Source organism: Salvia splendens, chromosome 12 (genome assembly GCF_004379255.2).
Source record: "Salvia splendens isolate huo1 chromosome 12, SspV2, whole genome shotgun sequence".
NCBI lineage: Eukaryota > Viridiplantae > Streptophyta > Magnoliopsida > Lamiales > Lamiaceae > Salvia > Salvia splendens.
Genome location: NC_056043.1, coordinates 27,171,870 through 27,195,122, shown reverse-complemented (window position 1 = coordinate 27,195,122; position 23,253 = coordinate 27,171,870). Strand labels below are relative to the sequence as shown.

At 37.3% G+C, this 23,253-nt stretch overlaps 3 protein-coding genes across 5 annotated transcripts; 2 read left to right on the top strand and 1 right to left on the bottom strand.

Moving 5' to 3' along the window:
* Positions 1-6,427: 6,427 nt before the first annotated feature.
* On the top strand, positions 6,428-9,491 carry LOC121756826 (probable L-cysteine desulfhydrase, chloroplastic). Its single transcript, XM_042152225.1, has 2 exons — positions 6,428-7,963; positions 9,190-9,491. Exon 1 carries the CDS (start codon positions 6,643-6,645, stop codon positions 7,957-7,959), a length of 1,317 nt encoding a protein of 438 aa, XP_042008159.1. The 5' UTR covers positions 6,428-6,642; the 3' UTR covers positions 7,960-7,963; positions 9,190-9,491.
* Positions 9,492-11,667: 2,176 nt separating this feature from the next.
* On the top strand, positions 11,668-14,901 carry LOC121757176 (nuclear envelope-associated protein 2-like). 3 transcript variants are annotated; one of them, XM_042152691.1, is made up of 6 exons: positions 11,668-11,815; positions 12,145-12,365; positions 12,571-12,678; positions 13,729-14,190; positions 14,291-14,392; positions 14,531-14,901. In XM_042152691.1, exons 2-6 carry the CDS (start codon positions 12,192-12,194, stop codon positions 14,690-14,692), a joined length of 1,008 nt encoding a protein of 335 aa, XP_042008625.1. In that variant the 5' UTR covers positions 11,668-11,815; positions 12,145-12,191; the 3' UTR covers positions 14,693-14,901. The 3 variants fall into 3 exon arrangements, with proteins under 3 accessions (XP_042008625.1, XP_042008624.1, XP_042008626.1); XM_042152690.1 differs by having other exon boundaries at positions 11,669-11,815; positions 12,051-12,365; XM_042152692.1 differs by lacking the exon at positions 11,668-11,815 and adding an exon at positions 11,832-11,950 and having other exon boundaries at positions 12,051-12,365.
* Positions 14,902-16,476: 1,575 nt separating this feature from the next.
* LOC121759622 (PLASMODESMATA CALLOSE-BINDING PROTEIN 4-like) lies at positions 16,477-18,349 on the bottom strand. The gene is made up of 4 exons (XM_042155277.1): positions 17,893-18,349; positions 17,335-17,808; positions 17,013-17,256; positions 16,477-16,941 (listed from the first exon to the last, which is right to left on the bottom strand). The coding sequence occupies exons 1-4, from the start codon at positions 17,960-17,962 to the stop codon at positions 16,755-16,757; spliced, it is 975 nt and encodes a 324-aa protein (XP_042011211.1). The 5' UTR covers positions 17,963-18,349; the 3' UTR covers positions 16,477-16,754.
* Between the last annotated feature and the right edge of the window lie 4,904 nt (positions 18,350-23,253).

Genomic DNA, 23,253 nt, shown 5'->3' with positions numbered 1-23,253 from the left:
AGCATATTGTAGTTCACTAATTGCTCAATATACTTCCCTAAAATGAAAAACAATACACTATAAGCATGCAGAAATATACATCACTATATGCTCAATATACTTCACTGAAGTGAAAAATAGTAATTAGTATGCACATACCTATTTGTTGAGTATATCGTATCAAAAGAAACAATATCACCATACAAATGATAGTTTCTCTTGGCAGTAGGATCACACCTACGCGAACAGAGCAAAATCACCAGATTTTGAAACTAAATAGGCAATTTAGGAACTGGAAGCGGATGCTCAGCCGTTGGATTCACGAGTCGATCGCGGGGACCGCGGAAGCTTCCGTGGTTCATCCATGGCTTCATCTGCCACCTCCGTCCGCTTGCCGCTGCTTCGCCGGAAGCGATGATCAAAAGAAATTGAATCAATTGATTACCTAGCTAGGTTGCAGGAGAAAGGCTGCCATCGGTACTTGAGGTAATTCCGATCTGGACGGCGGTATTTGAGGCAATTGAACTGGTCGTCGATGAAGGGGCAGGAGGAGAAGTCGTAGAGCGGGTAGGAGGCGTCGTACACCCATTTACCGCGGAAAATATTGCAATTGGCGGCGCCGACGAGGGCGCGGCGGGTGGTGTCGAGCTCGGTGGCGGAGGCTGGGGAGAGGAGGATGAGAGGGGAGAGGAAAATGAGTGTGAATAGAAGCCCCATTTTTTCTGAAATTGGAGTTGGAAATTTGAAGGAGACGGTTGGAGTTGAATATGGTTTCCAAAAATGCCCTTGTTAATTACTTTTTATTTAAAACATGTAAAAATAGCTAAGCCATAAGATTAAGTTGGAGTATTAAGATGTGTGGCTGAGATTTGTTCTCTAGTTATACACTTAAAAATAGTTAAATATTGATCACTCCTCTATATATAATGATTTACAAACGCAAAATTTTTTAGAAGAAACCACAAATTCAACGTGATCTACAATCAAAATAACCGCTGAGTTTGGAAGAGAAAATCATGGGATTTTCCATAACAACCACCAACGTCAATTCCCTAAACTAGCCTTTTTGCAATTTTTAAAGATTTAGTTTAACAAAAGTTGGCATTATTTAGAGCCGTTAGATCTTCAGAATGAATGGCCGAGATTAAAAAGAACAATAGAACAAAAGATACAGAAAGCAAATGAATACAACCATATATATATATACACGCGTACTATGCTGATAAATTCATAATTGTACCTGATATAATTTTTTATTATAAGAAATTTATGATTTTTTAGCTAATTTTAATTTTAAACGTTGTGGATAATTTAACCAAACCTGATAAACCTGATGATATTTTTGGCAAATTGACATTAGTTGTATTTTACAAGTCATTGCACGAATAACGCATTTTCTTGATTGAAATAATTTTATACACATCCACGAGAAAGGGAAAAAAAATACTACTACTTAGGTGGAAGAATAACAAACATTTTATTGCAAACACATTTTACAAACCTAATCTTTTCGATCCAAAAATCCTACTATTAAATATTACTCCTAAATTATAACAAGTATACATGTACATCCTGAGTTTTAAGCGAACTACAATTTCCCTTGTACAAATTATAACAAGTATACATGTACAATTTCCCTAATCCACTATTTATTCATAAAAAAAATGAAGAATCTCAAAGCAAAAACACGCATTCCTCTAAAAACTTGGTAAAAATAAAAATAAAAATTTACCCCAATAAACTTTTTCTTCGTTTTATAAGCCATCCGCAACGCTGTCTCTTATCCGTCTCATCTCTTAACTATTCATGGGCCCCACTGTACTTTTTACTCCATCTCTTAACTAAGAGACAGCACCTGCAACCCTCCATCTCTTATCTGTCTCTTAACCATCTCATCCCTTAACTATTCATTCAATTTCATTTTTTATTTTTATTTCCAACAAATTCAATTAATAAAAACACACTTCATTAAATAAAATAAATTTTCAACTTAAAATTCTAAAAAAATTTAAAACCTCATTAATAAAATCCTAAAAAAATTAAAATGCATAATTTAAATAAAAAAACATTTTTTTATGGTGGATTAATTTGTGGGAATGATTTGATATTTATAGAAATGATTGGAGGCTTTAAAAAATTAAAAATTTGCAAAAAAACACCTACAAATGGCTAGTGTATTTTTTGGGATTTTTTTAAACTTTTTTGAATTTTCCTGAATTTAAAAAAAAAACAAAAAAAACATTTTTCGGATAAAAACGATGCCCACTCACGGCCGGCGAGTGGGCGTCACGGACGAACATGAGCTCGCCATGTCGCCAACGCGCGTGGCGAGACGTCTCGCGAGCTGTCCCTCCGGGACAGGCGTCTCTCCGAGACGGGATGGAGACGGAAGGCTGCAACGCCTTCTTTTATCCGTCTCGTCTCTCCGGGGACGAGATAAGAGACCGTTAAGGGATGCGTTGCGGATGGCCCTCAAACAACCCCATATCGCAATGACAAAATGAGTATGAATACATAAGAAATAATACATCATCTAAACTATTTAATGCATACAACCTGAAAAAGAATAAAGTATTTCCCTTAATTATCGATTGAATATTACTGAATCAAAATAAAGATCTAAGTTGCCTTTGCCTGTAATATGAGTATACAACCATTTTTATTGAATATATGGGGTTTTATCATTTAGTAATTCTCACATTCGAATATACGATATTTTAACCAATTCTGAATTGGACACTAGTATATGGTGTGGCGATGTTATCAATGATTGATTTAATTACGTTAGAGCATCCACAATAGGAATAGCCCAGCCATAGCCTAGCCACAAACTCCTCATGCCACATCATCAATATTAAAAATCCTCCTGCCATATCATAAATAGCTCAGTCATAGCCTAGCCACATCATAAATAGCCCAACCACATCAATAGCCACATCACTAATAACACAATATACGGAATTTAATTTACGAGACATATACAGGAACATTAATAATACTATTTTAATTTTTAAAAAAAGTACAATAAATTAAAAAAAGTACAAAATAGCTGGTAGGCTGCTGCTACCTTGCCCCACACGTTGACGATCCTCTGGTTATTAGAAACAAGAGGATCGTCGCAAACACTCACCCACGCCTTTGACAGCGCAACATTCTCCTCGTCCGTCCACCTTCTCCGTACCGTGGGGTCATCCCCACCCGGCTGAGACGACTCCCCGACCTTCTTTCCCTTGCCCTTCTTCTTTGGGGCGCCACTACCCTGCACTGCCCCCCCCCCCCCCGTTTGAACGGGAGTTTCCGGAACTCCGAGACTATCAAACCCCAAATCCGACAAAGCAAAATCATCAAAACCGCTCGGCGTGAACTGCGCATCCGTTGGGGTCGATGTGTGCGATGAAGCAGTCAAAAAATCAAAACTGGGGCGATAGACGCCCCCCGGCGTCCCCTGCGTCGCCGAACCTCCCCCGGGTATCATCTGCATATTGGGTACCCACCCCGGCATCATCTGCATATTGGGTGCCCAACCCCGCATCGCCGGGAACCCCCCCGGCGGACTCCCTCCGGTCGGCATCCCGGGTAGCATCTGCTGCAACGGGTACATGTTGTAGTACCTGGGCATCTGATTCCATCCGCCTCCAACGGGGATTGAGGGAGTTTGAGAACCGCTCGTCCCTGAACTAGGCTCGTTGTTCAGATCCATTTCTCGGTGTTGATCTTGTACAGAAATTAAGATAGAGAGAGTACTCGTTAATACAAGTGGTGCGGATGAAAATGAAGTGCAAATCGCGTATATATAGTTAAACATGCCCACGGTTCACGAACCGGCGGTTCCGGTTCGGTCGATTGCGGAACCGGAACCGAACCGTGAGGCTATTTCACGGTTCCGGTTCCGGTTCCGGTTCGGAACCGCCGGTTTTCCGGTGGTTTTGGCGGTTCCGGTTTTCGAACCGGCGGTTTCGCCGGTTCAATTATTTTTTTTATTTTTTTTTTAAAATTTGAAATTTGGCTTTATACAATAAATCGGAACAAGACAATGCATAATTCAAGCACAAATAAGACGAATAAGGAGAAAATGAAATAAATTTTATTGATTTTGAGTTGTAACGGACAACGATACATTACAATTTACAATACATAAGTATACAATACAACAACATACAACAATATAATATAATTTACAAGTGTCGTCGCCTCGTGGGACTCGGAAGGTAAATAAAAAAAACATGAAATGGGGGGGAAAAAGGAAAAATTGAAAAGGGCTTGGGATCAACTTAAACTTTCAAAGTTAAACTTTTCAAATTTAAGTTAAGTTGCCTACGTATCCACAATTTTATTGAGGAATCAAAGCCCACGTAGTTCTCTTACCTTAGGATCAACCATTTTTTCTTGCAAAATGTTGCCCATTTTCTAAGCAAACACATATCAGCACGCCATATACACATTGCTGCATTTCTAATAGGGGCAATTTGATCTTCCAAAGCAATGCAATGCATCTCGAACACACATAGTCAGAATATTATTCAAGCATGGAAAAAATTAGCACTAATAGATAGTTTGTTCTGATTTTTTCCATGATAGATGCTTGAATAATGTTCTGACTATGTGTGTTCGAGATGCATTGATTGCTTTGGAAGATCAAATTGCCCCTATTAGAAATGCAGCAATGTGTATATGGCGTGCTGATATGTGTTTGCTTAGAAAATGGGCAACATTTTGCATGAAAAAATGGTTGATTCCGAGAAGAATTGTACTTGAAGATCATTAAAATATATTCCCCATTTGATAAATTTCACCATGATGTTGGAGGTTAAAGACCTTTCAGCTGGTCTAGGAGGTTGAGGAGGTTGTCCACGACCACGCCGACTCCTTGGTGGTGGTGGGGGTGGCATTTCTTGAACCTCTTCTACCTCCTCCCCCTCCTCCTCGTCGTCATCATCATCATCATCTTCATCAACATTCACAGGGGTTGGACTTTGTTGGGAATAGGCACCGCGACCGGGAGCACCACTACCGGTACCAACATAAGCATCGCCTTGGTATTGAGAGCGAGAAAGAGCAATAGCATGTGCCACATCTTGCTCTTCTCGAGCCTACAAAATAATATTTGTATTGTAAATACAAAATAAAATTATGAACAATAATGTAATGTAATTCAAAATTAATTAAATTAGTAGATAATAAATATTAACCTGCCACTCATCCATGTTCATTTGAGAAATTTCATCAATAACGGATCTCCGAGATGGCCTCTTGGCCTTTCCGTTTCCCTTATCAACACGACCTTCTCGGGATGAAGACATATTGCTATGTAGAAATGTAGAAATATGGAATAATATTTTTTTTTGTTTTAGCAATTGAGAAAGGAAGACAACTTATAGAACTACGGGAACAAGTATAAGTGTATAACAATGCGTAATAAGAGTAGCACTTGCGTAATTAAATGGAAGCACAATAGCACAAATGAGAAATTGGAGACAAGAGAGAGAGAATTGGGAGATTGAAGAGAGAAACTCTTATTAACACAAGAGTGAGGTGAATGTAAATGAAGATAGAGGGGGGTATTTATAGATAAAAATGGGGGGGAAATGGAAGAATTCGAATTTGAAATTTGAAAAAAAAAATTTGAAAAATCGGCAAAACCGGCGGTTTTTGGCGGAAAACCGCCGGAACCGTCGGTTTCCGGGACGAAACTGCCGGTTCGGTCAACGAAACCGTCTGCAAAAGCTGCGTCATGTCGCCTCGTTTCTCGCGCCGCAACCGGAACCCTCTGAACCGGCGGTTAACCGCCGGTTAACCCGCGGTTCACGACCGAAAAACCGCCGGAACCGGCCGGTTTTTCAGCTAAAAAGTTGCCGCCGGTCTGCCCCATCACATTCCTTGAAAAACGCGCCTGAACCGGCGGTTCAGCCGGTTAACTGCAGGTTCCGAACCGTCCGGAACCGCCGGTTCGGTGACGGTTCCGGTTCGAAATATCTTGAACCGGAACTGGACCGTGACCTGAATTCCGACGGTTCCGGTTCGGGAAAAAGGCCACGGTTCCGGTTCGGAACCGGAACCGCAGGTTCCGGTTCGGCGGTTAACCGCCGGAACCGGAACCGGTGGGCATGTCTATATATAGTGTTTCGAAAATTAAAAATAAAAAATAAAAAATCCGCTGGGCTATGCGCTGGGCGATCCGGGCGCTGCAATGGAGTCGAGCGGATCGCCCAGCGCATAGCCCAGCGGTTTTTGACCGCCGAGCGCTAGGTGAAATTGATATCCGGAAAACCGCTCTGCGGTTTTCGGATCCTCCAATGATTCTCCAGCGCCGGCGCTCGGCTAGGCGGTGCGCTAGGCGCCATTGTGAATGCTCTTAATATTACTTTCATGTTACATCGTGTATTTCGTTTCCTCTTATTTTATTAAAGTTGAATAAAAATCCAATTTAATATGAGTGAGACACGTCATGATGTGTAGGCGCAACAAACACAGTGAGGTAGAGAGAGAGAGTCAACCAGCTGCTCCGCCGATTGGAGAGAGAAAGTTGTCCCTGTTCCTTTTTCTGGTATTGTTATTCTATTCATTTTGGCATTGGTTTATTCAATTGCTTACTCATTCTCAACTTTCGATTATGTCGATCGCACTATTACTTTTTCCACTAACTCTCTCTCCTTTCTTCCCCAAATGGCCTGCCCTATCACCGCCACCGCCAATTCAAATTCCAAATCCAAACAAACCCTAATTTCTCCATCGGAGATCCAATCGGAGTTCTCACACCACGACCCTACCGTCGCCCGCGTCAACAACGGCAGCTTCGGCTGCTGCCCTGCCTCCATCATCGCCGCCCAGCACCGCCACCAGCTCCTCTTCCTCCGCCAGCCCGATCATTTCTACTACAACACTCTCAAGCCTTCCATCCTCCAAACGCGCCTCCTCATCCAAAACCTCATCAACGCCGATCACGTCGACGAAGTCTCCATCGTTGACAACGCCACCACCGCCGCCGCCATCGTCCTCCAGCACGCCGCCAGGGCTTTCACCTCCTCCGCCTTCCAGCCCGGCGACGCCGTCATCCTTCTCCACTACGCCTACGGCGCCGTTAAGAAATCCGTCCACGCCTACATTTCCCGCACCGGCGGCCACGTCATCGAGGTCCACCTCCCTTTCCCTGTTAAATCTAGCTCCGAAATTGTTTCTGAATTCGAAAAGGCGCTTCGATTGGGGAAAGCGAATGGTAGGAAGATTAGGTTGGCTATTATCGATCACATTACATCAATGCCTTGTGTTATCATACCTATCATAGAGCTAGTTAAAATGTGTAGAGATGAAGGTGTTGATAGGATATTTGTCGATGGCGCCCATGCGATTGGGAACGTTGAGATAGATGTCAAAAGCATAGGTGCTGACTTTTACACTAGTAATATGCACAAGTGGTTGTTTTGCCCTCCCTCGGCCGCCTTCTTGTACTGCAAGATGTCCGATGAATTGTCGGACTTGCACCATCCTGTTGTCTCCCATGAGTATGGCAATGGTTTAGCAATGGAGAGTTCGTGGACTGGGACAAGAGATAACAGTGCTCAGCTCGTCTTGCCGGAGGTGATGGAGTTTCTTAACAGGTTCGAGGGTGGACTTCAGGGGATAATGACGAGGAATCATGAGAATGTGGTAGAGATGGCACAGATGTTGGTCGAGGCATGGGGGACAGAGTTGGGGGCACCCCCGGAGTTATGCTCTAGTATGGCTATGGTGGGGATGCCGGCTTGCTTGGGAATTAAGAGTGGTTCAGATGGATTGAGGTTGAGGAAGCACTTGAGAGAGTGTTTTAAGGTTGAGGTGCCCATTTACTATAGGGAACCGTTGGAGGGAGAGGTTGACCCGATAACAGGGTATGCAAGGATTTCTCACCAGGTTTACAATGTAGCTGGGGATTATTGTAGACTTAGGGATGCAGTGAATACATTAGTCAAAGAAGGGCTTACTTGTGCACTTCTTCTCAAATGAGAAGGTATCCCTTTTTTTCTTGTGCTTTCTGTTATCCAGCTTTCAAGATTTCTAGAATGCTAAGAATAAAACATTTCTTCTTTTGCTTATTACTTACTACCCTCGGTGCACTCCTCTGTCTTTGTGCATTATGGTCGCAGTTACTATGCTACACTAGATTAGATAATATTATTGAAACTGTTGGTATCTTGCATTGACAACCTATTGCTGCGCAAACTAACCTTTATCGTCTAACTCGTTCTTTCTTTTCAATATGCGCCCTCACCAAACTATGAATATTGGAGTATGATTACCTCATATAAGAAAGTATAGTTTCCCTGTTTGGTTATTGTATTAAAATTTACTCTATTGTTTGGGGACTTGAACTAATTTCCACAATTCCAAAATCATCAATCTTTGTCATCTTGATATCATTGTTAATACAACATGTCAAATAGCTCCAGATTTTAGAAGCTCTATCTGCTAATTGAACAGCCTTTTGTCCATGATATTTTTCTTTGGTATCACTGCGAATGAAGACATATGGAACCACATTTGACAGGCCAATGTATAGAAAAGGGATGCTATATCATTATGTCATAGTAATATTCTACTATGTGTCTCACATTTTAGTAGGTCTAGTTTACCTCAAATACAATCTTGCATAAAGTTAAAAAAAAATACTTCCCATCCTTGAATTCCTAAAATTGGTGGTTGCAATTTATGGCATCATGCTTTTATTCCGTATGACTTGAGCAAAAATGGCGTAGAACCAATATGTTGCTTATTGATTTGTTCATTGATTTGTTAATATGGAACTTGTATTTTTAATAGCTAGTTACTTATGTTCTGCATTATTTCAAATATAGATGGTAACCAGATATCCTTGGAAACATGTAAGTTTGTTTTTATTTATTTCTTTGAGATAATATTGGTAAACATAGATCGCATATTTTCCTATTTTGTTGATGCAAGTCCGTTAGCAGTTATTATGATGAAATAATATTACCTATGACAGATTCTAATGAAAGCACTTATGGTGGATCTTTAGCACGTTAGTACGTTTTTTTACAAACTCAGTGTGATCCGAATTTGATAAGAAAATAGCTACTACTTGCATTAGACATGCATTTAGCATATTCTAGTAGACTAAGAATTACAGTACTTATACTAGTTGTGATTGAAAAGGAAGTGTCGAGAATGCCTAACCGCGTGAATAACCACCTTACGTAGAGTTTTCATATATGACAGCTTAGCAGGAAATAAGATGAAGTTGATGAGCATGAATAGCAACTGTGCGTTCCTCATTAGCTGAGAATAGTGATATGATTGGCCATTTCGAGAAGAGGAGGAAGGAAATGATCATTTCCATACAGCTTCTGTGAAAACAAGAATGTAGTCTTTCATAATCATTATTTTGCAAGGAATGTTGAAATCAGTTTATGTACTACGTAGTTGATTTAATTTGACAGCTTCACATTGTATAAAGTCTAGTGCACATTTCTTGTACTGGTAACTAACACTCTTGCATAATTTTATCATTGCCTTCGATATTTCGACTTGTTATTACCGTATTCATAAGACATTTTTTTGTCTATATACGGCTGGGTTAATATTGTGGGATAGTACTCTGTGCTTGCGTTCGGTTGTCATGACTAATATCATGAGACTATCCATCTAGGATTAAGTCGTGGGATTATTTTAGTTGGAGGGGGAGGCTATGACTAATTATCATGAGACTATTCATCCAGGATTAAGTTGAAGGGTTCAATCTTATGAACCAAACATGATACATATTTAATCATGAGATTTAATCTTGCCAACCGAACACCACCCGTATATATACTAATATCCTCTTTTTTAGATTATTATAGATATTTAAGTCGTTGCATTGAAAAATTTAGTTTATATACGGAACTTAAAAACATATTGCAGCGAGCATGAATAAACATTTCTGTTTTTTTTGTTAGATGGGTCTCAAATCGTCGTAGGAATTCTCATATCTAGAGACGTGATTGATGCCAATTAAGGTGTTCTGTTTTTTGTCAAATTAAAGATGTATGTTTGTTATTGTGATTAAATTAAGTTAATTAATTGTTATTTTATCATATAATTAATGTGTCATCGCTTTGTTTAATACTCAATATATTAGTACTTGTTGCGAATCGGGTAGGGTGACTCGTTTTACGAGTCAAGATCCCTTGATGATTTAAATATTCTTATATTCATGTACAATACGTTATACTCCCTCCGTCCCGCACTACTCGCACATTTCCTTTTGGGCACGGAGATTAAGGAATGAGTGATAGACAAAGTCAACAATTACGGCTGTAGGTATAAATTGTTACTAAAATGGAAAGAGTGCAAATAACTTGGGACGCCCAGAAAGGAAATAAGTGCAAGTAGTGCGGGACGGAGGGAGTATTTAAAAATTTATTAAAATTAGTTAATTTTACAATAAAACTACGTAAACTTCAACTTTGAAAAAATTAAATGTTTGTTAGGTTACTTTTATTGGAATATAATCAAATGCAAACTCTAAATACTGTATAAATTTCAAACTATGATTTGAACCGTTAAAAAATGCCAACAAATTACAAAATAACAGCAACATAAAATATCAATACAGTGTCAACTATTGACACCGCCGTGTTGATATTGTGTTGACATTGTATTGACATCAAAATCTTAATAGTTTACACTGTGTTGACATTGTGTTGACGTTGTGTTACAATAAATGAGTTTTCATTTTATCACTATCCTACTTTTATTATTATTAAATAAATCTAGCAGACTTTAGAATTTAAATTATACTAGTATGTTAAATAAATAAATATAGCTTACCGAAAGGTCAAATCATCGTATTCGTATATACAAAGCAATTTTTAAAGCATGGAGCCCGATCAAGATAATGGTAGGAGACTTTTTGGGAGATATTCATTAATCACTCACAGCAATAAAAGCATTATGATCCAATCCTTTCATAAGAAGTGTACCACCTAAAATCTACTCTTAATTGAAAGAAACGTTTAAAAGTTTTCGAACTATCGCAAACGTGCGAGCAAGTCAACTGCCCTAAGGTAATATTACTCCCCTCCTATGATATGAGTCATATTTGGTGTGAGCACAAGTTTTAAGAAATATAAAAAATAGTTGGTTGAAAAAGTTAGTAAAATATGAGACCCACTTTTTTATTTTGATTTTATAATATAATGTGAGTAAAATGAGTTAATAGAATATGAGACATACTTATCATATATGGTAAAAGTGAAATGTGACTTTTATTATGAGACGGACCAAATTGATGAAATGTGACTTTTATTGTGGGATGGAGGGAGTATTTATTTTTAACCCTTTGCATCATGAAACTTAGACCTTAGGTCATTAATATATTTGCCTAGTTATCATTTACTATTAATTTACATTATTACCGTCGTTCAAACTAGACCGTAGTTTAGCACTGATTCATACTTAAATGACATCTGGTTCCATATAGTTGGGCCTGAGCCCAACTAAAGCCCAAGCATGACACGTGATCCATGAAGCCCTCCACGTGCTCAGATGTCAAATTTCATATTGCCGCGCTGAGCTCATCCGAACCAGGTTCGAATCTTGTCATCTTCGCAACACCTGAGGCTCGGGTACTCCTAGCCTCAGGCTCCGCCTCTCTGTTTTGTCTTCATTCACTCTCTCACTCGATCATCGCCAGCAACTATACCAATTATAATCAACGACTCTCCATTATTCGCAAATTTCCGCATTTAATTTTTCTTTACCTGTCAACCCACCTCTCTCTCTCCCCTCAAATTTGAATGGTTAGAGCATCAATTTTGTGGCGAATTCGCTATAGGTAGCTGAAATCGATCGACTCACGGAAGTATGCATCTCCTGCTCTTCTCTAACGGTCTTTTTTTTTTGTTGAAATTATTTCGGCTCATGTGAAAGTAGTTAATACAAATGCAATTTGAATGTTCAAAGCGAGAAATGTGTGGTTGCTATCTATTCTCTTGAGGTTGAGGGTTTTCAACTGTTTCAAACTTTCGTTTCAATTTTTGATTAGTATTTTTTATTATTTGAATATTAAATGCTGCACGCAATCTGTTCACATGCAGACGGCGATGTATGTAGGACGAGGCTCGCTTTCATTAATTGCAAAGGGAGAGTTGATTGATTAAGTGAACAATTCCTTCTTTTATTTTCTTCAAGGTCCTACTATTTCCATCCGCGGCGTCGTTTTAGGAGGCCAGGTCGTGATGTCAGAGGCGCCGGTGGTGGTGCGGGAAGTGGATCCACTGCTCAAGGATCTGAGTGAGAAGAAGCAGAGTTTCCGGCGTAACGTGGTGTCGCTCGCGGCGGAGCTCAAGGAGGTGCGCAGCCGCCTGGCTTCTCAGGAGCAGTCCGTTGTCAGAGAAACCCTAACTAGACAGGCATGCCTCACGAATCTGACTTATTTGACTGCATCAATTTCAATTTTATTCTAAAAAGTTAGATTTGAAATAGTTATTGTTTACCTTTTTTGTTCTTATTAATTTTACAATCTGAGGTGGCTCCCTCTTTTTTCCTTTGGGAAAAAGATTAGATCTCCGGTGTAATTAAACTAATTGACTTTTGATTTTGATTTCAATTTTATAGGAAGCAGAAACTAAACTGAAGAAGATGGAAAAAGAGATTTGTCAGTTGGAGAAGAGTTTAGAGGAGAAGAATGCGCAGCTACAGGCCTCAAATACTGCTGCTGAAATGGTATGCCCAGTTTTTTTTTCTTTTTTTGCGGTTTTGCATGCTGAATTCTGTTAATTTTAGGATTCAACTTTTTGAATTTTTTGGTCTGTCAAATTTGATGCGATCTGATAACTTGAGTATTGAATTAGTGATTTATTTTTTGTTTTATATTAGACGCATCTTCTCTGCCAAACACATATGGTGCTTCTTGGCTTTCTCAGTTTGTCTTTTCTTGTTTGTTATGTGTGGTGAGATTGATTATACTGAAATATGTTGTCAAACTAGAAATTATCTTTAGTATAGTATTATGATTTGAATGTTTCTAGTGACTTGTCCCCCTATGATTAGCATGAATATGGAATCTTGAAACTGCTGCTTTATAATTGTGGCTTCCAATGGGCTATTTTTAATTGTGCTTTAATGACTTTTCTTCTCAATTCAGATGTTCGCATATGTTTTTGGAATATATTTATTCTATTTAATTCTTATTATTAATCTTTGGAGGTCATTAATATTCGTTAATGCACTAAAAGTCCTTGTTAAAAAATTAAAGTGGCAAAAATTGATGGATGGTTTTAGGTATCTTACTTGGAAAGTTTTTCTGTCTGTTTTAGAAGCATTTTTTATTTCTGCATTACAGATTGAAGGCTTAATGGAATTTCAAGTTTCTTCTTGTTTTTTTTTAAATATAACATGTTTAGCTTATTGATCTTCTATACATGAGAGTTATAACAAGATCTTCCGAGGAAACTCTTGTTCCATCAAACAAAATTTTATAGTAGCAAATAAAAATCCTATGAGAATGAGATGTCATTGCTTTTTCTGTAAGTTGGATATGAGAATTGTTACCATTCTGCACTGTTGTCACAGGAAGCTCCTCATCTGTCTCATGGTTTTATGCAACGACATTCTTACAAGAATGCATTATCTATGTTTCTTCATTGGTCGATTTGATATTATGATCACATATTGTTATTTCAGGGAAGATGATCCTCACTTCCTCTCTATATTGTCATATACTTATAAACGCACATAGTTGTTCTGAAGCGTTGTCTTGGTTATTTAATGCAGTATGTCAAAGAAATGGATGATCTGAGATTGCAGTTATCGTTAACCAGCGCCACTGCTGATGCAAGTGCACTTTCTGCACAATCTGCACAGATGCAGTGTTCGGCTCTGGTAAAAGAATTAGATGAGAAAAACTGCTCTTTAATAGAGCACAAGACTCGTGTAGATAAACTGAGAGAGCAATTAGATCTTCTACAGAAGGATCTTCTAGCCAGAGAAGTTTCTCAAATGCAATTAAAAGATGAAGTATCAAAAATTGAGCATGAGATCACAGAAGCATTGACCAAGGCCGGAGCAGATAAAGATTGTGAGCTCTGGAAAATTTTGGATGAGACGTCTCCAAAAAATTTTAAGAATATCAATAAGCTTTTAACGATCAAAGATCAAGAAATAGCAAAGTTGAAAGATGAAATCAGGTTTATGTCTGCTCACTGGAAGCTGAAGACTAAAGAGCTCGAATGTCAGGTATCATTGAGTATTTAAACTTATGCACCTTCATCTGCTTGCAAAACACCTATTTTTGGGAAGTGGGAACTAATAAGTCCTAGTTTGTTTGTTTGCACAGCTAGAAAAGCATCGTAGAGCAGATCTGGAATTGAAAAAGAAAGTCCTAAAGTTGGAGTTTTGTCTTCAAGAAGCACGAGTTCAAACGCGCAAGCTCCAAAGGGTGAGTTTGAACATTTAGTTTTGACGTTAACAACCTGTAGTGTTGCCTATTTGTAAGCCAAAATGATGGTTACACCACCGTCACCACTCTTTCTTAGGCGGTGATCACCTCAAAATTGACTTTATCTCTATTCTGCAGATGGGAGAGCGAAGGGATAAAACTCTAAATGAACTAAGAGATCAGTTGGCAGCCAAGGAACACGCTGCGAGCAGCGACAAGCACAACTTCTGGGAAAGCTCAGGTTTCAAGATCGCTGTTTCCATGTCGATGTTGGTCTTAGTTATGTTCTCAAAGAGGTAAGTGTTGTAGATTTATGTGCTGCTTTTGTATATGAGGATTAGGTAAGATTAGTTTAGATTAGAATCATAGATGAGTAGCTTAGTGGGAAGAACTTATTTCATTTGTAAAAAATTATATATGTACTATTTGTAGTAGCCTCCATCAATTTTTCATTGAGCTGTCGAGGCCCCTCTCTATTATGAATAGATGCCCTTGTTATACGTACACAATTTAAATGGAATTATTGTAGTATGTATATCAAGTGAATATATACATCTTTGCCAAAGTTGGTGTCAATATAAAAAATAAAGACTAAAGTCCATTACTGGTTATAAATATTTGTGCGTTATGCGATTCGGTCTAAAACATATAGTTTGATATTTTTGTGTTCTAACTTATCGATTATCTGGTTTTTGACCGATTTTGACGGCCAATTCATTTTTGAAAAAAGCGTAAAAGGAGCCAAATTGATTGTAATTTATAGTATTTATTATTAGGGCTGGACAATATACTAATTGGGTTAAAAACGGGTTAACAGTCATTTTTTTTATGATTTCATCAAAATTGGGCATAAAACAGACATATGTTTAGAATTAATTATAGTTACTGAAGTTTAGTTAAAAATAAATTGGGCATAAGAGCATCCACAACGGTGGACGGACAGCATCCGTTCGTCCGTGCCGCTGGCAAGGACGAGCTCCGCCGCCGCTGCGCTCTTGCCGTTGGCACGGAAAGAGCACGATGCGTCGACGTGGCATGCTCTGATTGGCCCATTGATTTATCATTTTTTATTATTTTTTTAAAAAAATAGAAAAAATCTGAAAAATTCAAAATTAATAAAAAAAAATTTTCCCACTTCCTAATAAAATATATCCATTTTTTCCACACTTTTAATTTATTTTTTTTCATTATTTTTACCCCAAAATTCATACTTTCATCTATAAATAGTCTCATTTCAAACACAAAAAAATGACGCTATACCAAACAACTCTCTCAATCTCAAGTTTTAGGATTTTAATTATGTAATTTTTTATTTTTAGTATTTTAATTATGTAATTTTTAATTTTTAGGATTTTAATTATGTCGTTTTTATTTTATTTGTCATTTGTAATATTATTTAAGTTTTTTTAATGAATTTTAATATTATGGAAATGTTTTTGTTTAATTGAATTTTAAATTGAATTGTGCCCGTACTTGCGGAAGAACACAATTGTGGGTGTTGTGCTCTTGCCAGAGAGCAGGCAGAAAAAGTGAGTCCGGGCCCACAACCGTGCTCGCTGGCAAGAGCACGGTTGTGGATGCTCTAAGGACCCTGTGTCGCAGGACCCTTTGTCGCTTGTACCAACGGCTAGAAATTGCTGAATGAGAAGAGTGGAGTAATTCATTTTCAGAATGGTAGATTGGGGCATTAATAATGCTAGCTTACCAGGCAGTCCTTCGTCCGACATCCCAAATTGGAACATAGTACTAGTACCATCTCACATGCATGTTCCAAAATCGTGTCTTATTGATTTTAAAATATAAAATTGAAGGCTAAATTTCAATTATAACCACGCAATTTGGTTGCATTATTACATGACAGCAATCAAATTTGAAGAATTTTTTGAATATGTTGTGGTTAGTAGGTACTAGTATATAGTAGTATTTGACACCATCAAGTAATCCATCCATCCGCCTTCAATATTTCTCCTATGTCCTTCAAAACTCATACAGTAGTATTTGAATTTCGAATCAAATCTTTAAAGTAAAGCCAAGATTTTAATTGAGATATAAAGTTGGACGAAGTAGTCAAAGTTGAAGAGAGATGAGAAAACTTGGAGATGGTATTGTAATTATTATACAATGCAAGTCAAGAACAGAGGGAGGTGAATGGTGATAACAAGTACTAGTTCTAGTAGTAATTATTTCTACACAAAACTAGTAGAGTTTAGTTCTATCATTAATGGAAACCAAATCCTAATCTCTCAATGTTGCATATGCATAAATATCATATGTAGGCTAGTTTAAAAAATACACGTGGTAGCATCCAATTGATCGGTTCAAAATCTCCACGGACGGTAGAGCAATCTGCAACGGCCTTCTTCTACATCCCCAACACTACGATGGCTGCAACCGCAACAATGCACCCCACAAACGGCTCTATCCCGCTAGATCCTGAAACAGCAGTGCTCATGTTGGCCACCGGAGATCCATCTCCGATTCCGAATCCCGCCGTCGCGCCTCCCATACCAGGATTGCTCGAATTCAATATGCTCGGAGGTATGCCTAATCTGCTCAACCAAAATCAAATTAGATGAGTCATAATTAACAGAAACCCTAAGTTGCTTCATCTCAATTTTACCCTGTCGGTGTCGGTGATGCTCCGGTTGATAATGGCGGTGTAGTCGTAGTCGGTGTCGGATTAGGATTCACCGTCACCGGAGACGCAATTGTCGGCGGAGTTACGCTAATCGGCGGCGCCGTCGTCGTCGGCGGAGATACGCTAATCGGCGGCGCTGTCGTCGTCGGTGGGGATACAGTGGCGGGGGGAGTGCTCACCGGCGTCACCGTCGTGGCTGATGCTGCGTACACACATGAACCGGAGCCTGCGCGTTTGTTTACGGTGATTTGTCAGTTCCGATTCCGGCTAGATCGCGATGAATTAGAAATTGAAATGTGCTTACTTGGATTTGAAGTGGTGAGGGCGGCGGCGCCGCCGAAATCGCAGCTGGTGGGGAGGGGATTCCGCTGGTAGTAGCTGTTGAAGGCGTAGGAGGCGTGGTTTTGGAGCGTGTTAGGGTTATAGCAGCTCGCGCCTTGCTGAATTGTGGAGCAATCCGCTCCGCCGATCCCGCAGGCGTAATCCAGCGCCGCCTGAATGCTCTTTTCCGGCGCTCCGCTCTTCGCCACGCACCATCTCAGCGCACCGGTGGCGGTCGGCGGAGCGGCCACGGCGGGGGTATTTGTCACCGGCGCCGCAGGAGGGGTGATGGTGATGGGCGGAGCTCCGGTGATTGATGGAGGGGAGACGACCGGGTTGATCACCGGCGCCGCAGGAGGTGTAATGGTTGAGGTGACAGTGACCGGCGTGGTGGTGGGGAAGGTGGCGTCGTGCTCAGTTGTGTGTTTGCGGCTCCAACGGATAGTTTGCATTTCCCCTGAATTCATTTCCTCACTTATCATTCATCTAACTAAATGATTTTGCAGTTTACAAGATTATTAGAGTGTAAATGAAGTCATACCTGAGGCAGAGGAGTGGAGAATGAGAGTGGAGAGGAGAAGTGAGAAGAGAAGCTTGGGAGCAATATCCATGGCTGAAAATTGGAAGCGTAGAAGTAATTATCAATCACATTTTTTGTTGTTATATTAATGTAGGGTTATTTCAATACGACCGAAAATGAAGGCATTTGGGTGGGGAGAGAGAAAGAGGGATTAGAGATAGAGGTGGGATAAAGTAAAAGGAGGGGAGGAATAGGTGAGTATAGATGGGATAGATAAAAGAAAAAGAGGTTTTCTTTGTCTGGAAGATTGAAATTTGAATTTTAATAGACCATCTCATTCTCACCTCTGTGAAAATGGAAAAAAAGAGACTGATGATTATGATAACGTAGATAAAAAGAAGCACAAAATAGGTAGTGGTGTGATATGAAGTAGGATTGGGGAGGGGAAGATGCATATGCATGCACTGTGCGTGTGTGTGAGAGTGCAAGACCTCTTTTTTAATGTATGGAGTATAAAAGATAAAGTTGAAGTAGTACAATAAGTACTGTCAATTATAGTTGCTTTTCACTATAATAACATCCAATTTTTCGTAGTTTTATGCATTGGTCGATTTTCCTTTCCTCATTGCATCGGCTTTCGCCCATCAATAGCCCAGCCACAAAATCCTCATGTCACATCATCAGCACTAAAAATCCTTCTGCTACATCATTAGGACAAGCAAATAGCCCAGCAATAGCCTAGGCACATCACTCAAAATTATATAAGCTGAATAATTGACAATCACACAAAATACGGAATTAAATTGACGACACATATACGGGAAAATTCAATAACAATATTAAAATTTAAAAAAAGTACATTAATTAAAAAATTTACATTAATTTAAAAAAAACTCCTCTTCCACACACGAATTACGGAATTACATAATTAAAAATTACAATCACGCAAATACGGAATTAAATTTACTACACAGATACGGGAAAATGCAATAATTTTATTTAAATTTAAAAAAGTAAATTATAAAAAAAATTACATAATTAAAAAAAAAATCGGCTAGCCGATTCCGAGCCCGCAATGGCGGCTAGCGGATCGCCTAGCGCCCGCGAATCAGCTAGAGCTCGCCGATCGGCTAGCCTAAATTGTCGCAATGGCCGCTAGCGGTCGGCTAGCGCCCGCGATCGGCTAGCCTCCATTGTGGATGCTCTCACAATTCGGCGCTGGGATTTTTTTAATATGATCTTGAATAAGTTATATGTGAAAAATGAAAATATTTACTTTCATAAATCACAATGTTGGTTTACTACTTTCGTAAATATTTAATTGTGCATGCATGGAGTACTACAATTTCAATTTTTCAATAAAAATTGTTGGGAAGTGGTGAGCAAAATGGTGAAGATTTTTGTATCCGAATACAGTGTTGTTGACTGCCAAAAAAGAGGCAAGTCGAAATACTTAGATTTCTTTTCAAATAAACGGTGATTTAAATTTAAAATAATTGTAATTTTCAATTTTAAAAATATTACTATAATATATTGTAGTAATTACTTACATAGGGTTTATGAGAAAAAAAAAGGATAAAAATGACGATACAATACACGATGAGATAATTACTTTTACTACCCAATTGGCATTTCTTTTTATCCATCACTTCATAAGCAATTTGTTTCTCATATAGTATTGTGGAGTGGAGTATCTTTTTATCCAGACTGTCTTTCATCTATTCTTTTTCATATGCCCTACCAGCTGGCAATTTCTATTGTCTCGATCCTAGCTAAACCCTAATTGAGAAAAAAAAATAGTAGTGAAATTAAATAAAGATTGTTTTTCGTTTTAAAACAAAATTTTAAGTAACCTCAATTTTGTTGGGTAAACAAATCTTGCCATATGGAGTATATACATTATCTCTTAGACGATATTTCTCACATAGTAAACTCAAATAAGTTTCTATGAATTATGATCGTGATTATGTATAAAATACAACTCTGAGGGTGGACAATATGATCGAGTGTAAGATGGTAGATGGTACAAATGAAGCTAAGTCAATTGTATGGTAAACATGCCGGCCTCACCAAAAAGAAAAAGGTTAAACCTCAAAGTTGCAAAACACAACAATTATGATCTATAACTAAAATAATGGAGTGAATTAGGGATGCTACAATTTCAAAATTTGGACTGCAAGTTGATAGTTGGTGATAGTATGAAAATTTTATGTTGTTCGTTCTTTCACAAAGTCGTCAATTTTTTGGTAACGTATTTTTGGGCTATACGAATTGAGGATGGAATTATATTTACTACGAATTTATTTGGGGTACAAATTAATATTTCTGTACATATTTTTATTCAATTTTTACTATGCATATAATTACCCTAACTGGTTCGAACTCATAACCATTTTAGAATCATTCAATTTTAGTGAAAGAATATTTTAAATTTTGGGGATACTTCAAAATGAAAATGCTAAAGCCTTTTCTCTGTTCATGGGCGTGACTTCTCATGATAATGAGATTGTTCATTCATTGGTATCAAAAAAACTGTTTTTTTATACGTCAAAGAGGATTCAACATCAATTACATTAGATAGATCGTGCTAGAAATATTTTATCAGTTAGAAAAAAAGAACACAGTTTGCTCCAAATATACAAAAAAAATTATACATGTTCACGTCGCATGGAGTAGCTTTAAATTCGTGAGCAAGTTATTCCACCCATTAAGAAACCTATAAATCAGCACGGTTAAAAGTCACTGGTCTGCTAATGAATACCCTCGGTAATTATAAAAAAGAAAGATATCACATTAGAGGTGTATATCTTATATTGCAATAACCAATCATTGCAAATAATGATATTTCACAACCACTAGGTCCACTACACACGAAAGAACTTATCAAATATTCAAACGTAATTGTAAATTTTGAATTTGAAATTTTATTTTTATGTTTTTGGACGATGGGATCCAATATCAAAACTAGCATATTCGATCTAGTATTTCAGACATTTTTTTGGTCATAAATTATCAAATTATATTTTGTCTATATGGAATAGATTTTTTGTATAAGTGTCAAACCAAAATAAGCCTAGTTTGCAGTTTGCACCTAGCTAGGATTTGTCTTTGCCGAATAAGCGGCTACTTTTTCCGCCATTCTTGCCTAATTTTCAGGATCAAATCTCCCATTAACATATGTTAATCATTTTCCTTCTTACTCAATTTATATCTTCATCATAGTACCAGATAATTAACATAATGTTAATCGTTTTCTTGCTATCTTTTATAAACAAATATTTCAAGAATGCAAAAAATCAAGTCAGTTTACTTCTCAACGACTCGAACATTGCACATGATTCATATCAATTCAGCAAAGCAAATATACTATGCAACTATGCAATATTTTCTTATTTAGACTAGTCCTGAAGAAGAAAATTTTTTGAACAACTAAACACTATTAATAATGTAGACCTTATAATCAATTAACACTATTTTCATTATATTTTCTTTTTCTCTCTTTTTACCAATTGCACGATAAAACTCACGTCTATTCAACTTGTTCTATTTTAATGGGACAAAGGGAGTATAAAACTAAAGTGTTAGTCTAGGCTGCTTGAACAAAAAAAAAACAAAAACAAAAACAAAAAAAGAAAGATAAACATCATCTACTAGTCAGCTGCACTATATGCTTAGTCCACCTAAACTTAATCCACAAGTAATCAAATTGATGTAGATAATCACATTACACACGTCAGATTTGAGAATGTCTTTTTTATGATTTGAGAATGTCAATTACTGGCTGCTCTCTCTTTTTTTCTTCTTCTTTTCGGCGCACCAAAAATCAAATGAGATAACTTATTAGTATGATTACAGTATACTATTAAGACATGTAAAACTCAAAAGTGAGAAAACTAGAGTTTTAGTAAGAAAATTGCATTTTATATGAAGTAAAAAAAAAAGATTTTCCAAATGTGTATTATGACAAATTTATATTCGTTTATGAAGAATACACAAAACATATCGACACTTTAATCTAATTCGTTTATGAAGAATACACAAAACATATCGACACTTTAATCTAATATCCAAGTAAAAATTGATAAAAACAATTAAAAATAAAACCCTTTATTTTTAAGTGAGCTGGATTTTAACCCTTCCACACAAGTTTTTGTGTTCATCGTTTTAGAGAAGTGATCAATTGCTAACTAATTAGCAATCACAAATTAAATCAAATTTTAGTTATTAAATTAGAAGATCTAGTGGTTGAAATAATGTCACATACATTATATTTTAAATTAAAAAAATATCACAAATTAAGATTAAATCTTAGTCATTAAATTAGAAGATCTAATGGTTGAAATAATGTCACATACATTATACTTTAAATTAAAAAAATTATTAAATAAACTTAAAAGGTATAAATGTCAATTCTCTCTAATCAAAATCATCTTAAAACTTTAAATTTACGTAACTTTCTTGATTTAAATTATTTTTTCGCAAAAAATATATCAAATTAAAGATAATTTTATAAGGATTCCAACAAGATCTCAATTGCATATGTTCCAACGATGTTCGAATGATGAAATTTGATAAATTATATTTCAATTTTCGTACATGTTGATAAACAGATTTTATCAACCAATGCAAAAAAAATCTCTAGGGTATGCAAAATCTCAATATAATATAGGTAAAATATCAATAAAACTGTATTGATATTTTCTTGTACTTGTATTAATATTCTCATATCATATTGTTGATATTTATAATACACTATATTGATATAAAAAACACTCACGAAAATTATCATACTCCATCCGTCTGCACTTTTCATTTTAGGCCATAAATGTGAGATTGATTTTTTAGTGTAATTAAATTAAAATTTCAAGTGTAATGAGACATCACTTAATAAATGAGCTCTAACTTAATCTAACATATTAATTAAATACATTAATTCTAACTTAAACATAAATAATATAAGTAGTTTGTGACGAGCCGAAATGAAAGAGTGCAAGTAACATGGGACAGAGGGAGTAACATGGGACAGAGGGAGTATGATAACATGATAACGATATTACCCTTTTATTGATATTTTGTCTACTATTTATTGAAATTTGTGAGCCTTAATATCATTCACTTATTTCAAAATCTAAGGGTGTAGATTTAATCTTAATTTTGGATTATGGTGTTATAAGCATTAGAAGAGGACCCCGCCCAATCACTTTATATGAAAAGATTTTTTTTTTGCGTGCCGGCGTGTTCAAGATATAAAGATCCCCTCCATGTGGTCATCAACTCCCTCCCAATCCAAAAGCATTTAATCTGACTCACCCCAGCATCATCATACACTCCTTTTTTGTAAATACACTCCTTTTTTTGTAACATCTACTAATTTTATACTAC